General features: G+C 54.4%; 4 protein-coding genes across 4 annotated transcripts; 2 read left to right on the forward strand and 2 right to left on the reverse strand.

Annotated features, from left to right (window-relative positions):
- The first annotated feature begins 490 nt into the window (after positions 1-490).
- NECHADRAFT_63133 (uncharacterized protein) lies at positions 491-1,542 on the forward strand. The gene is made up of 3 exons (XM_003048340.1): positions 491-505; positions 635-759; positions 810-1,542. Exons 2-3 carry the CDS (start codon positions 642-644, stop codon positions 1,373-1,375), a joined length of 684 nt encoding a protein of 227 aa, XP_003048386.1. The 5' UTR covers positions 491-505; positions 635-641; the 3' UTR covers positions 1,376-1,542.
- Positions 1,543-1,656: 114 nt separating this feature from the next.
- NECHADRAFT_47574 (uncharacterized protein) lies at positions 1,657-2,857 on the reverse strand (the record flags this gene model as incomplete). The annotated part of the gene is made up of 2 exons (XM_003048530.1): positions 1,657-2,456; positions 2,509-2,857. The coding sequence occupies 2 exons, from the start codon at positions 2,855-2,857 to the stop codon at positions 1,657-1,659; spliced, it is 1,149 nt and encodes a 382-aa protein (XP_003048576.1).
- A 996-nt stretch (positions 2,858-3,853) lies between these two features.
- NECHADRAFT_123394 (glycosyltransferase family 4) lies at positions 3,854-6,490 on the reverse strand (the record flags this gene model as incomplete). Its single annotated transcript, XM_003048531.1, has 7 exons — positions 6,263-6,490; positions 5,712-6,097; positions 5,379-5,659; positions 5,121-5,323; positions 4,724-5,067; positions 4,525-4,674; positions 3,854-4,478 (listed from the first exon to the last, which is right to left on the reverse strand). The coding sequence occupies exons 1-7, from the start codon at positions 6,368-6,370 to the stop codon at positions 3,854-3,856; spliced, it is 2,097 nt and encodes a 698-aa protein (XP_003048577.1). The 5' UTR covers positions 6,371-6,490.
- A 3,219-nt stretch (positions 6,491-9,709) lies between these two features.
- NECHADRAFT_63138 (uncharacterized protein) lies at positions 9,710-11,999 on the forward strand. Its single transcript, XM_003048341.1, has one exon. It carries the CDS (start codon positions 10,127-10,129, stop codon positions 11,852-11,854), a length of 1,728 nt encoding a protein of 575 aa, XP_003048387.1. The 5' UTR covers positions 9,710-10,126; the 3' UTR covers positions 11,855-11,999.
- Positions 12,000-12,827: the final 828 nt, after the last annotated feature.

Genomic DNA, 12,827 nt, shown 5'->3' on the forward strand with positions numbered 1-12,827 from the left:
ACGGAATTAGCCTGTTTACATGGGGAAGAGCAAGAAAACGTGTTTTTGTGGATCGGTATTTGGGGATTTCCAAGGTTGGTTGTCGTCAATCTCATGATGATGGTGCAAGTCAACATCCAACACAAATGTCCAATTTCACTGTAGATGAGTTGAATATCGACAAATTTTTGAAAGACGTCAGGCGTTCAAGTCGAAATGAAAAAAAGAAAAAAAAAATAGTAAGGAAATGGGACAAGACCATAGAAGTAGTGACTGCAATCATTTCACTTGAATCACATTGATGCTCTTACAAAGCCACAGCAGCCACATCCCACACTCTAGCCACAAGCATCAGCGGCCCAAGCTCCCTAGAAATGACGACAAGCTGAGTTCATCCAAGTCCCCGCCAAACAGGTGCTGGGAGCTATCCCGCAGTTCGGCAATCCGACATTTCCGCCCATACCTCTTTTTCCCTCCCCTCCCTCTTCCTCCTACATCATCAATTCATCCACTCTCTGGTATATTGGTACGTCCGAATCTCCATTTATTAAATGTCTTGGCCTAGTCAAGCAATTGAATCTCTTTTACAACTTTATCTCGAATTACATCAACTTCCATTGCCTTGATCTTAACCGAGCTGACAATTGCCGAATAGCTTCACCATGTCGTCCGCCCTCCTCCGCACTACTCCCGCCCTCCGCGCCGGTCTCCGGGCCCGTGCCGCTCCCCTCGCCTCCATGGCCTTTGTCCGCACCAAGGCCACTCTCCCCGACCTCTCCTGTGCGCCTCTCCAATCACTCACAACGAACCTCAACTGACACAAACTGTAGACGACTATGGCGCCCTCGAGCCCTACATCTCGGGCCAGATCATGGAGCTCCACCACTCCAAGCACCACCAGACCTACGTCAACGGCTTCAACGCTGCCACAGAGGCCATCGCCGAGGCCCAGGCCAAGGGCGACGCCAAGGCTGCCGCTGCCCAGGCTCCCCTCCTCAACTTCCACGGCGGTGGTCACCTCAACCACACTCTCTTCTGGGAGAACCTCGCCCCCAACGGCAAGGGCGGTGGTGGTGAGCCCGAGGGGAAGCTCCTGACCGCCATCAACGAGGATTTCGGCTCCTTCGACACCCTCAAGAAGCAGACAAACGCCGCCCTCGCCGGCATCCAGGGCTCCGGCTGGGCCTGGCTCGTCAAGGACAAGACCTCGGGCACCCTCTCCGTCGTCACCCGCCCCAACCAGGACCCCGTCACTGGCAACCTCGAGCCCCTCCTCGGTATTGATGCCTGGGAGCACGCCTACTACCTCCAGTACCAGAACCGCAAGGCCGAGTACTTTAGCGCCATCTGGGACGTTGTCAACTGGGAGACTGTTGCCAAGCGATTCGGCAACTAAGGGTTATAGCCAAGTCAAAGAGTCAAAAGAACCAAAGTTCAGACGCACGCGCCAAGGTGTCATGAGCCAAGCCTTGCGTAGACATGTTTTGTTTGTCAAGATATCGAGTGTATAGTACATCGAGCTTCTGAATCGAATCGCCATGGAGTCAATACAATTAGTGTCCCAATCCCTGTGGTCCGTCATTCAACGGCAATCCTGGTCCAAATGCTGTAAACTCGACGAATGTATTACAAACTAGCATTGCATCAGCCCGTCAAATAAGGCGTTGAAGCATCCTCTCAGGGCTGCTGGCATCTCCCCAATCCCTGGTAAGCTGCAAGCTCGGTCGTAAATTCATCGTCGAAAATGTCCCGCGCATAGCTATACCAGTCGCTGTTCTCCTCGGAAGTTCTCGCCTCGAAGAATCGAGCATACTCCCACCAAGCGGGATAATGCCCGGCACAGTCCCAGCCCACAATCCATGCGATTGTATCGTTGCAGACAACAATGTTCCGGGGGCACAGCGCACCATGCGTGAGCACCGTGTCGTAGCTGGTCCGGAACTGCGAAATCAGAGCCTGGGCAACCTGGGTTGGAACGGTGTTGTACAAGGTTGACATGAGAAGCGCCATGAACTGTTTCTGAGTCGGCTTCGTGCGGATCGCATAATATGTGTGCTCGGCATGCTTGTCCAGCAGAAGAGTGTACTGCCCGGAATGAACAGATCCCACCGTGTTGCCCTTGTCCTGAGTTCGCATCTTGCCCAGTAAGTTGTGAAGCTGTCGAGCAAATCCAAACTTCATCTGGTTGCTCAGACCAGACCACACATCCTCGAGCAACTGACCTCGGACGGTGCGTATGATGGGACCACCACCCCCACAGATGTCTTGGTCATGGAGAGACAAGGGCAGCGCTCGGGTGTAGCCAAGGGCCGACAGGGCTTCGTGCTGGATCAAACCAGCCTGCGAGATGCGAAACTCGTGCGTCCGGGGCGTCCCAATCAACTCCCCCTTCTTCAGAGGGGGTTGCAAACAAAGAGTCAGGGTCCGATTCTGGAGGAGAGACGTGAGGTACTTGGTGTCCGGGTTTGGGGAAGGAGCTGGAAGCTGATTAGACCCAAACATGACAGACCCAAACTTGGCCGAACTCACCCTGGCCAAGGGAAATGACTTTGGTGTAGAGTCCGGATTTGTGCCGCTTGACTCCCTTGTCGTTCTTGGCTCCTCCGTCATCTCTGTGTGGTCGCTTCAGCGAAGCAGAGACGGGAGCAGTCATGGCACGGGGCCCGATGTTGGTAGATGAGCCGGCAGGCTGGAGTCCTCCAAGTCTATTGCCCTGGCTTGAACCCCGTAAGGCGCGCAGAGATGCATCGCCAACGGGAGCGCAGTTAGCCCCCGTGACTGGTGGAGGAGGAGTGTCCTCGATCTTGACGACTCTCGGGGGCATGGCTGCCTCTACTCGAGCCACCTCGGCGAGCATCTGAGCGCGCGCAGAGTTCATCCCCTCCACGCACGTCGTAGGCGGAGAGGCCGTGCCCTCCACCACAAGTAGAGACATTAGGCCAATGTTTCCGGGTCAGTCTTGAGGATCGTGAGGCGAAAGGAAGGCGGAGGAGCTCTCTGTGGGCAGGTTAGACGACCAAATTCCATGGACCAGCGAAAGCAAAGCCCGCACAGGAAAACCAAACGAACAAACAGGAAAACAAACAAGCAAATGAGTGAGGGGGACGCTGCGAGTTGGCAGAAGCTCGAGACTGAGAGAACGAGGGGAAACGAAGAATCGTAGGAGACACCGGGCACCCATTCCAGGTGCGATAACTTGGGGAGAAAGTCCCGGTGCTGGCGAGATGTGCAGCTGCCAGATGCTCCCTGCTGGTATTTCCTCGTTCCTTCCTTTTGATTGTTGAGCTCACACCAAGTAGAACGTACCTGCCCTGACAGAGCTTAGCTGCAGGTGGTTGACTGCGATCTCGGCAGACTTGAACCTTGCACCTGCCTGCCACTGCAATGGTGCCAACTTTTGTCCATTAGGAGTACCTACCAGCCTACGCCCCATTTCATTGGGCATTAAAACCCTGGCATACTAAAGGAGGGACGAGTATGGCTTTGTGCCCGTCGGGAAGTTGCATGCCTAAACCCACTGCTTGTCATTGTATTGGACACACGGCGCGGCAGAGCGCACCATTCATTTCCTCTACTCATGTCAACCACCTCACATATCAGAAAAGGAGACAAAATCAATAAACAATAATTGTATGGTATTTTCTTCATAAGCATAAACTGTGTAATCCGATACAGCAGGTGAGTGGAATTCGTTCCCGACTATGCGGGCAGACATGTCGTCCCCATCATAGTCATAAACAACCCGTACCGATTCTAACAATAAACCATTGTAACCGCAAACACGTATCCATCTATCCTCTTGGTTTTCTTCCGTCCCCAGATGAATTTAGGTGAAACGACGTCTAACAGAGAGAGAGAAGCAACTCGGGTCGACTTATTCTTCAGCCTCCTCCTTCTCGCCTTCATCCTCAGGCTTGCGCTGAGTGTAGTGGCGAGGAAGACGGTTCTCGCCCTCGGCGTAAGGGAAGCCGGCTTCCTCACGGGCCATATCGTTAACCCATTTCTCATCGCCGCGCAGACCGGGCTTGGTGCCCAGCTCAGACCACTTGGCAGCGAGGTAGAACCAGCCGAGGGCGTTGCCAACAGTGCCGACCTCGTCGCTGACACCAGTCTTGGCCTCGTGGGACATCTTGGCGTGAAGGTCCTTGTCGGTGAAGAGGTCGATAAGGTGACCGGCAACAGTCTTGTAGTCGCCGGGGGTGACGAGGTAACCGTTGACCTTGTCCTTGACCTGGAGAGGAATACCACCTTCGTTGGAGACAATGACGGGGACACCGGCGTGGAGAGCCTCGGAGACCTTGATCTCGAAACCCTCGCGGGTGGAGAGCTGGAGAATGACATGGGCGTTGGCGATGACCATGTTGAGGAGCTGATCGTTGGCATCCAGGCGAATGACACTGACATCCTCGATCAGGTGGGGGTAGTGGTCCTCCAGCTGGGTCATGGTCTGGTCAAAGATGATGGCACCATCGGGGTCATCAATGGAGCCGTTGCCGCAGCTACCAAGATCAGTAAAGAGCTAGAGAGATGAGTCGAATAACTTACACAGCGAGCTGAGGAATGTCGGTGATGCCAGCATCGTCGCAGCGGCGGCGGAATTCGGCGTAAGAGTCGATAACGGTGGGGATACCCTTGGCAGGGTCGAATCGAGCAACCTGGGCGATGTACTTGCGAGTGGGCCAGGCAAGAGGAGTCCTGAAGTTTGTTAGTTCTTGTCACGTGCATAAGAATTGACAACTCTTACATTCGCTGGGTCAGGCACTGCTGGTTGTAGATGTGGGCGTAGTAGCCAGTGTCCCACTTGTTCATGGGCTTGTTGAGACCGTCGATCCAGTCGGTGGTAGCGGGGAGGTAGACGACCTTCTCCTTGGGAACGTTGTGGGGAACAAACTTGGGGATGGGGTGGCTGATGAACATGTCCGACTCCCGGATGTTGCTCCAGAGGTAGTTCCAGATGTCGTTCTGGGGAGAGCCCTCAATGGCAATGAGGTCACTTCGCATCTGGATGTGAGATCGGTAGAGGACGGGGCGGTCGGGGGTGATCTTCTTGATCAGGGGGATGAGACCGGGCATCTGGGGGTCATCGACCTGTTTCATTTTGTCAGTAACCATATCTTCTCTCTCTACAGAGTCGTTCTTACAAAGATGATGTCGGCACCACCCTCCTCAGGGGGGCGGAGGGGGCCACCCTCAGAGAGCCAGTATCGGTTGGCGTTGTCCTCGATCCAGTCGGTGATGGCGGCCTTCTCAGGGTCCGAAATTCGCTGGTCAGGGTGGCTGACACCCTGGAGGATGTTGTGCTGGTTCTTGGTGATTCGGAAAACACCAGGTCGGGGCTTGGGAACTTTTAGGTTATTAGAGCGCTGTTGAGGTCTGTCTGATGGGGCATTGCTACTTACCATACCAAGTCACGTCGACGCCTAGGAGACGACTGAGACGGACGAGGGCATGACGCATGAGAGCGACACCGCCACCCTGGGGAGTGGCGCTGAAGAAGGCAATCTTGGTCTTCTTCTCACGGAGCTGGTTGGCGTAGAACTGCATGGCACCCCAGGTGGCAGCAGAGCAAGTGTCCTTGTGGTTCTGGAGAGAGGTGAGGTGGACACGGAAGCCAGCGTCAGTCTGGACAATGCCTCGGTAGCCAACCTGGAGGTGAGGAACCAGCGAGGGTCCGAAGTTACTGTGGTTTCGGTCAGTGACTAGCTTTGCAGATCCATTATGAATAGACTTACAGGATACACTTGCGGGCCATAGAGTCGGCCTGCTCATCGACACGCTTGACATCCCAGAAGTTCTTCTCCTTGGCCTCGTGGTCAGGTCTAAGGACGACGGGGACAACATCGAGCTCGAGCCAGAGACGCGAGCACAGAGAAGGGCTCATGTACTTGAGCGTGACGGGGAGACCAGCTCCGATGAACTTGACAAAGTTCTCATGCTCATAAGTCTCGACCTCGGAGATGATGTGGTCGGCGATGAGGTCCTGGCCCTCACGCATGTCCTCATCGAGTGAGATGTGCTTGATGGAGAAGTCGTTGAGGTAGACGGTGTCATGGATAGCGAGGGCAATGACAGCAGTGTGGTCATCGGCGAAGACGGCAGAGATACCGAGGTAGAAGGTCTGTGATTGAGCTCGTCAGTTTTGGCCACAAGAAAGTGATCGGCATTGGGTTTCATGGCAGAGCCCCAGATGTCTCGATTGGGATGACACAAGATGTCATGAGGACCCAAAACGGCATCCAAAGCCAAGATAGAGAAAAAAGGGAGTATAAGAGAGAAAACGCACCTGAAGAGGAGCGCTGACGGGGCCTTCCCTCTCGACGAGAAGGCTCATCTGCCTCTTGCGGTGCGACGTGGCGCCCGTGGAAAACTTGCGAGTAGGCTTGGAAGTCATGATGGCGGCGGACTGCAGCGAATGGCGGGGTAACAGGTATGAGGGAGGGGTAGTGAACTGGTGATGGCTCGTGGGGGGTGACTCTCTTGGGGACAGGAAGAGAGACGAGTGAACTCAGCGAGAAGCCAATGGAGATGCTCAGGATTTCAGAAGAATGGACAAGACTGCGGCCGAGCCTCAAGATATACTCTTGGAACGCCTCCCTGGTCAGGTCAGACAGGCAAAAGGCGGTGGTGAGTAGGAGGTCGGGATCGAAAGAGTTGTGGAGCTGGAGCAGCGTCTAACACACATGCACCCCTGCTGAAGATGGCTACACCAAGAGATTGGGGGTTATGAGAGGCCGGAAGACGGGGACCACCGATGAGAGAGAACGATTATGCGTTGGTAACAGTTGAGCAGGGTCCTCGGCAACAACCTGCAGAGATGGGAAGGCCAGGTTGGTAGTTGACCCAAGATTGAAACCCTGGCTGGCCCCGTCAGCGCGGGTCTATGCAGCAAGGAAGAAGAGGTACGAGGCACGCACTTGGAGTTGAGTACAGTACTCGTACGGTACTCCTGTAGGGCGACAGGAGGTACTCGAGGTATCGGGAGAGACAAGGGGAATCGACAAGTCAACTCGACAGGGGGCAAGAGAGCGGGCAGGCGTGGGGTCAACAACCAGTTGAGACTGAGGTGACGAGGTGAGCAGGCGATGATGCTCCAAGGTGAGGAGACGGGTGGCGTGCCGGAGACAGGGCGAAGCTTGGACTGCTTATGGTAGACGGTCACGTTGGCCAGCGTTTGGACGACAGGCCGTATCGAGAGGCAACGATTGCCTGAGCCGGATGCTCAGGTAAATTAACACAGGGATATGAATCGAGGGGGAGAGAGAAAAGAGATTGGGTCTCTGGGGAGTATAGATTGAAAGCGGGAGCAGGTGTAGAAAGTGGCACTTGCTGAGGCTGCTATGGTGCGTCTGTGTGTCAGATGATGGAAAGAATTTGTCGATGTCTTGACTTGCCTACTGAGGACGCTGCCTTCTGTTACTGACTCTGACACGGAATCAAACAAATCACCAAAGCCGAAAGGTCCGGGGGTACATGAAAGGGGGGCCAGAAAGGACTGGGCAGGAAGAAAGACGAGGCGAGGTGAGGTAATGAGGACGTGGTCTGATATGCGTGATGAGATCACCGGGGGTTGATGAATCCGATCGTGGGCCTGCGATTCTAGGCGGCGGTGATGGGAAACCGGATGGCGAAAAGTCGCTGCAATCCAGGGTTTTTTTGGGAAGCAAAATCAATAAGCGCCGCCAACGTGCTTGATGCAGGTACGAGGTCACATCCGCTGGTGTTGCATCTGTCTCCTCGAGAAAGTTTAGATGAAAGAACGAAAAGAGTTGATGAGAAGAGAGGGGAAGCGGAAAGATGAGGAGCGACAAGTGACATTCCTCGTGTCGCTCAGACCTAAGGATGGAAGGAGGCATGAACAATAGGCAGTTTGGGTTTTGCTCTTGTCTCTTGCGGGCCAGTAACAGTTGCAGCCACTGCATCATCAGATCCCTCCTTCCTGTTGCTGTCGTGCAATGACAGCTCTCCGGTTGCGGACAAGTTGTCAATGTTTCACTAACCTAGACCACAGACAGTTTGGTGAGGATAATTAAGGTTGACCCTATGGCTTGGTTTTTGTTTCTTGAGCCCTTATGGAACATTCTGCGTTCCATGGCCCTGGAACTGTTCTGGCTGGGCATGTTGACCGTTGCAAGATGCACCATTGCAACGGCAGGGCTGGTCGTGCCTGGGTCGGTCTTTGTTTGGGATTTGCAGTTGAGCTGCATTCAATCCTTCTATTCCAGGAGCTGTCACCCACTGCTACAGGGCGCTACTGTGCCGCCCAACGGGCCCTAGACCTACAGCAGGTAGCTTCAAGTACCTCATGTACCTAAGCCAGTAGTGCTGCCGACCCCGCGCTGCGCCGAGCCGCCCGGGGACTGTTCCACGAGGAAGGAGGGATGTGGAGTTGCAGACAGCACAGGCAGGCGGGCAGGGCCCACAGAAAGGAAGGAGCGATGCAGAGGGGCCGTCCGTCCCCGGAAGATGGCCGCTAACCCCCGCCGTCTTCCTTGCCGCCCACGGGCACCCACTGTTTGTTCTCGCACGAGTCGGAAGTCTCTGGGGAAGATGATGGACCGCGGATTCTACCCTACAACTCGCCTCTTTTACCGTCTTGAGCCCCCGGGCGAATATGCAAGGGGCCTGTTGTTCCCTTGTTCAATGGCTATCTGGCCTCAGCCTGAATGATCATGTAATGTACGTCAGTTGCCGACTCTGTGGGGGTTAACAAGACTCGACAAGGTTCAATGCGATACCGCTATCTGCCTTCAGGACTGCCTTACAACAGAGCATCGAGTAAGGGCCTTTCAATTAGTTTGAGGAGGCACCGTTTTCGCCTCAAGGGGCTTCAACTCATGATTCAGCCTCCGGATCCCCGTTTCGACATGATCACGACGCAGAACGAGACCCCGAGCGCCCGCTTCACCGGGCAACGGCTTTCAGGAGAAGCAGCCTCCCCGAGTACGTACAGCATTTCGTACGACCTGAGTACGAAGAGTGGCTTGTCAAGCTATTCACCGTCTCGGCTTTCCGGTCAGCTGGTCGTTCCATCGTATGATGGCTTTCAAGGTCAATCCCAAGCATCAAGGGCGGCTCATGGGCAACCCATCTCACCGAACTGCCATAAGTCACCGCATGAGCCTTGATGACCTTCACTTCTTACTACCGAGTGTTTGCGAACCCTTGACCGCTGACCGGCGGTGAACCGTGTTGGGTTGGTGATGCTGCGCCAATCATCCCACCACCAGCATCGCGCATGTGCCTCTGCGGCATGCCCATTGGATCTGCCGCGACTCAGAAGCCGTGGGACGAGGCCATTCGATGGGATCAAGGCGCGCACGGAAGTGCATCCCGGGTGCCGCGCGCGCCTCTGTCGATAACGCCAGCTCGAGTTCGAGCTTGCACCGTGGGAGCTACATAGAGCGGTGGAACCCATGAATTCACGATCGACGTACCGGTACCAGCGCGGGCCCTTGCTGAATATCCTTGCTCGGTGGATGCTTGCAGAAAGCTCCATCCCTCATGCTTCACGGCTCTCATGGGTGGTCATGGTGTCTCTGTTGAAATCCCTGATTCAATTAGGTGTCAATGGCATGAGCACACGTGGCCGTGCTCTATCCCATGCCAACCCTCAACCTGGCGCGGCCTCCTTGTCTCGCGACGCCCTCATGAGATGAGAAACTCTGCTCGACTGTGCAACACCAAGGTTGCAGACTCGAGTCGCATTGCATCGCACTGCTTTGTGTTGGGTCGCGCAGCGTTCAATCGCAGAAAGACGACTTGCGCATTGCTTTTGAACGGCGCAAGTATGCGTTTTCACATGTCGCAAATTTCAGGTTGATTGCGCCAGACATTCTGGACGCAGCGAAGCTATCCCGTTGACTTTTCTCAGCAATCGTTACGAGCTTCTTGAGATGTTGTCGCAACCTCTTGTTATCAATCTGTTGATCAGCGCCGCCATCTCCACCACGCCGATAAGATCGGTTTCCGACGACCGATCGCGGAAAGTGGGCGTCGCACCGGGGTCGGTCTGACCTGACGGACGCGCGGCTCTAAACACCACCATCAGTAAAATGCGCTCTTACTGACGGGGACATCTTGACCTCGAGTTCCCGCGGACGAGAGAAGTCCTGCTAACGAAAACTGGCTTTTCACAGGATTGAACAAAATGGTTCCGAAACCTTCGCTTGGTTTTCTGGCTGCTTTGTCCCTGGTTCTCAGGGTCGTGAGCGGCGAAAGCGACGATATCGAGCGTACTCAACCGGACCAGGCGTCGGCCAGAGAGCGGGCGCATATGGTCTTCAACGCCATACATTCTGCAGGTCGACAATGGGGCTCATCTCTGTATCACAACGGCTTCGGCTTTTTCCCAGCCATTGTTCCCCAGGGCACCCTTTTCTATCATGGTGCTCGGCAGAATGTCACACCGACAGGGCCTGAGTGGCTGGCCTTCGAGATTGAGCACGCCGAGAACTTTGCGCCCTCGTTCAGAGCTAGGCCTGGCGACGGGCGTCCCCGGCCTCCTCCGCCAGGTAAACAACCTCATGGGTGGAAACCTCAGCCGGAGCCTGAAGAGCCTCGCCAAGAGCTGCGACGCCGTAGGGAGCATGATCTGAACGGTGATGACATCGAAAGACATGGCCCTGGCGATGGAGACGATGACGATCAACCCAAAAACTACCGCGGATACCTCCATACGTATCAGGCGAAACGCGATCTGAAGCTGCTTCTAATCGACGGCATGAGCGCTGGCAAGACCGCGATGGGAACTATGGACTCTCAGGATCTTGTACTTCGCGAGAATAACACCAAGCACAACGACGGCGTGTGGGACGAATGGGCACGAGCAGTCGATCTGTGCGATATAGCCACTGAATGGGGTTATGATGGCTTGATGCGGGTGGAAATAGGATTCGAGGTTATTCAGTGCAACTTTACCACCGGCCTGAACCTCGTCAGCATGACCCGAACAGAGATGATGGAAAACACCATCGGGATGCGTCAACTGTCGGCTTTCCAATGGGCAAGAGCTGCTGGGGAGCGATATAATGACCTTGGAGGTGATCGACTGCGGATCGACTTCTCGTCAATGGTATCAGGACTCTTCTTTCCCATCAACATTTCCAGCACCGATGCCAAGCGACCAGATCTCATGCGACTCGGAGCGGCAGACTTGGACGATTTGAAAGACCTCAAGGCATACTTGAAAGACGTCGCCACTTCGCCCCGAAGGTTCACGGTCAACTGGCAAGCGTTGGCCGACCTCATCGTGAGTCGATACAGCAAAAGGCTAGCCACGATGTTATACGAATCACTACCTTCGAAACACTTCGTCAACGAGATCGAGGCTGCTACACTGACTTGGTTCGACGCACTGCCGTTGCCTGACGATGTGAGCGTAGCAGAGCTCGAAAGGAACCGGACCGCGGATGCCATCGAGCGTTGCAGGAAGCATTATCTCAGACCAGCATTGGTCACTGCAGAGCGATGGAGTCTCGAAGATGACTTGATCCACACGTCCATCGATACCGTTATGGGACATGTTTGTCACAGTCTCTTTTCGGTTCGGAGCCTGTTGCAAGAGGCGTCCGGTTCGACTTCGAACGATTACAAGATGAATAGGGAGGCCGAGAGCGAGGACAAGTTGGAGTATGCAGTCAAGACTGGCCGAGCCATGTTGCAGCAACTGGTCGACACTCTGGGGTGGACAACCTTCACACAGTTACAGCCATGTCCACCAGACGAGGTCCTCTTCATCGCCATGTGGCCGTTTGGAGGGGAGGATGACCACTGGAACCCTGGGTGCCGAACAATTGATCAAGTCCAGCATCCCACCTCCTCATATTGGAGAGGATGGGGTCGTCCGCCAAAGCCCAAGCCGAGCGAGGAGGCTTGACTGAGATCGGCGTGATAACAAGGATGGAGAGGATTTACACGGTATACGTGGTTGTTGTGGTTTGCGATCTGGGCAGCGACGAAGAGCGAATGACGAGCGAATTCTTATAGTGCCTGAATATACGAGAGATCAACGGTTTCATCTTACCTTTGGAGTCGACAGGTCAGAGCAGGCGACGTAGTGATGTCATGAATTATTGCAACAGCAACTGGGCCAGAACGAGTAGTGATGCAAGGCGCCAATGCGTGCACTAAGAAGAGTGACGAAGAAGAGCTTGATCGTACGATCACGGTAGTTCAGTTGGCAAGGGCTGGGTGGTCGTGGTGGATGAAGCTGACATCAACGGCCGATCAATGTTGCAACGATTTAACAACCACCACCACCATTCGCATATCGCATCAATGTTTAACACCTATTCCTTGAATAAATCAGACTGACAAAAAGCAAAAAAAAGAGGAGCTGATCAATCGACCACGCCAGGAGTCGAACCTTGAGATGATGTTAGTACTGATGTTGGTGCGGCGAGCTGTTGCTGAGACTAACCTGGAATCTCTAGAGAATTCGGGGCTCAAAGACCGAAATCTAGCGCCTTAGCCATTAGGCCACGCGGCCGGTTCTTGTTGTTGGAAGTCGCGACGAAAAACAACTCTATAAGCTCTGCGCTGTCAGTGTGGAGTTCAGTTCATCCAATGTGTTTCATTGCAGAAATTGACATGGGAATTTGTGGAATTCGATTAACCCTTGGCGAGCAGTAAAGCAGGCATTGACCAACAGGAGACGAGCAATTCTCAGTGCGGAACCATTCCACATTCAGGGCTTCTCAACTCGGCTCATCCATTTTGGATCCGCATCCAATTGTCCAAGGATTACTTCATGACTGACCAAGCTGCGCAACGCTGAACAACTCGGCCATGATGCTAAAAACAGGCGTCAAAGTGAGGAATCACAATTCATGACGACCCACCTGGACCCC

This window comes from Fusarium vanettenii, assembly GCF_000151355.1.
Source record: "Fusarium vanettenii 77-13-4 chromosome 8 genomic scaffold NECHAsca_11_chr8_3_0, whole genome shotgun sequence".
Classification (NCBI taxonomy): Eukaryota; Fungi; Ascomycota; class Sordariomycetes; order Hypocreales; family Nectriaceae; genus Fusarium; species Fusarium vanettenii.

Bases quoted from the DNA above. Each gene is read 5' to 3' on its own strand.
- NECHADRAFT_63133 (XM_003048340.1), top strand. From the start codon at position 642: ATGTCGTCCGCCCTCCTCCGCACTACTCCCGCCCTCCGCGCCGGTCTC. The intron at 760-809 runs GTGCGCCTCTCC...CACAAACTGTAG, and splicing joins CACTCTCCCCGACCTCTCCT to ACGACTATGGCGCCCTCGAG.
- NECHADRAFT_63138 (XM_003048341.1), top strand. From the start codon at position 10,127: ATGGTTCCGAAACCTTCGCTTGGTTTTCTGGCTGCTTTGTCCCTGGTT.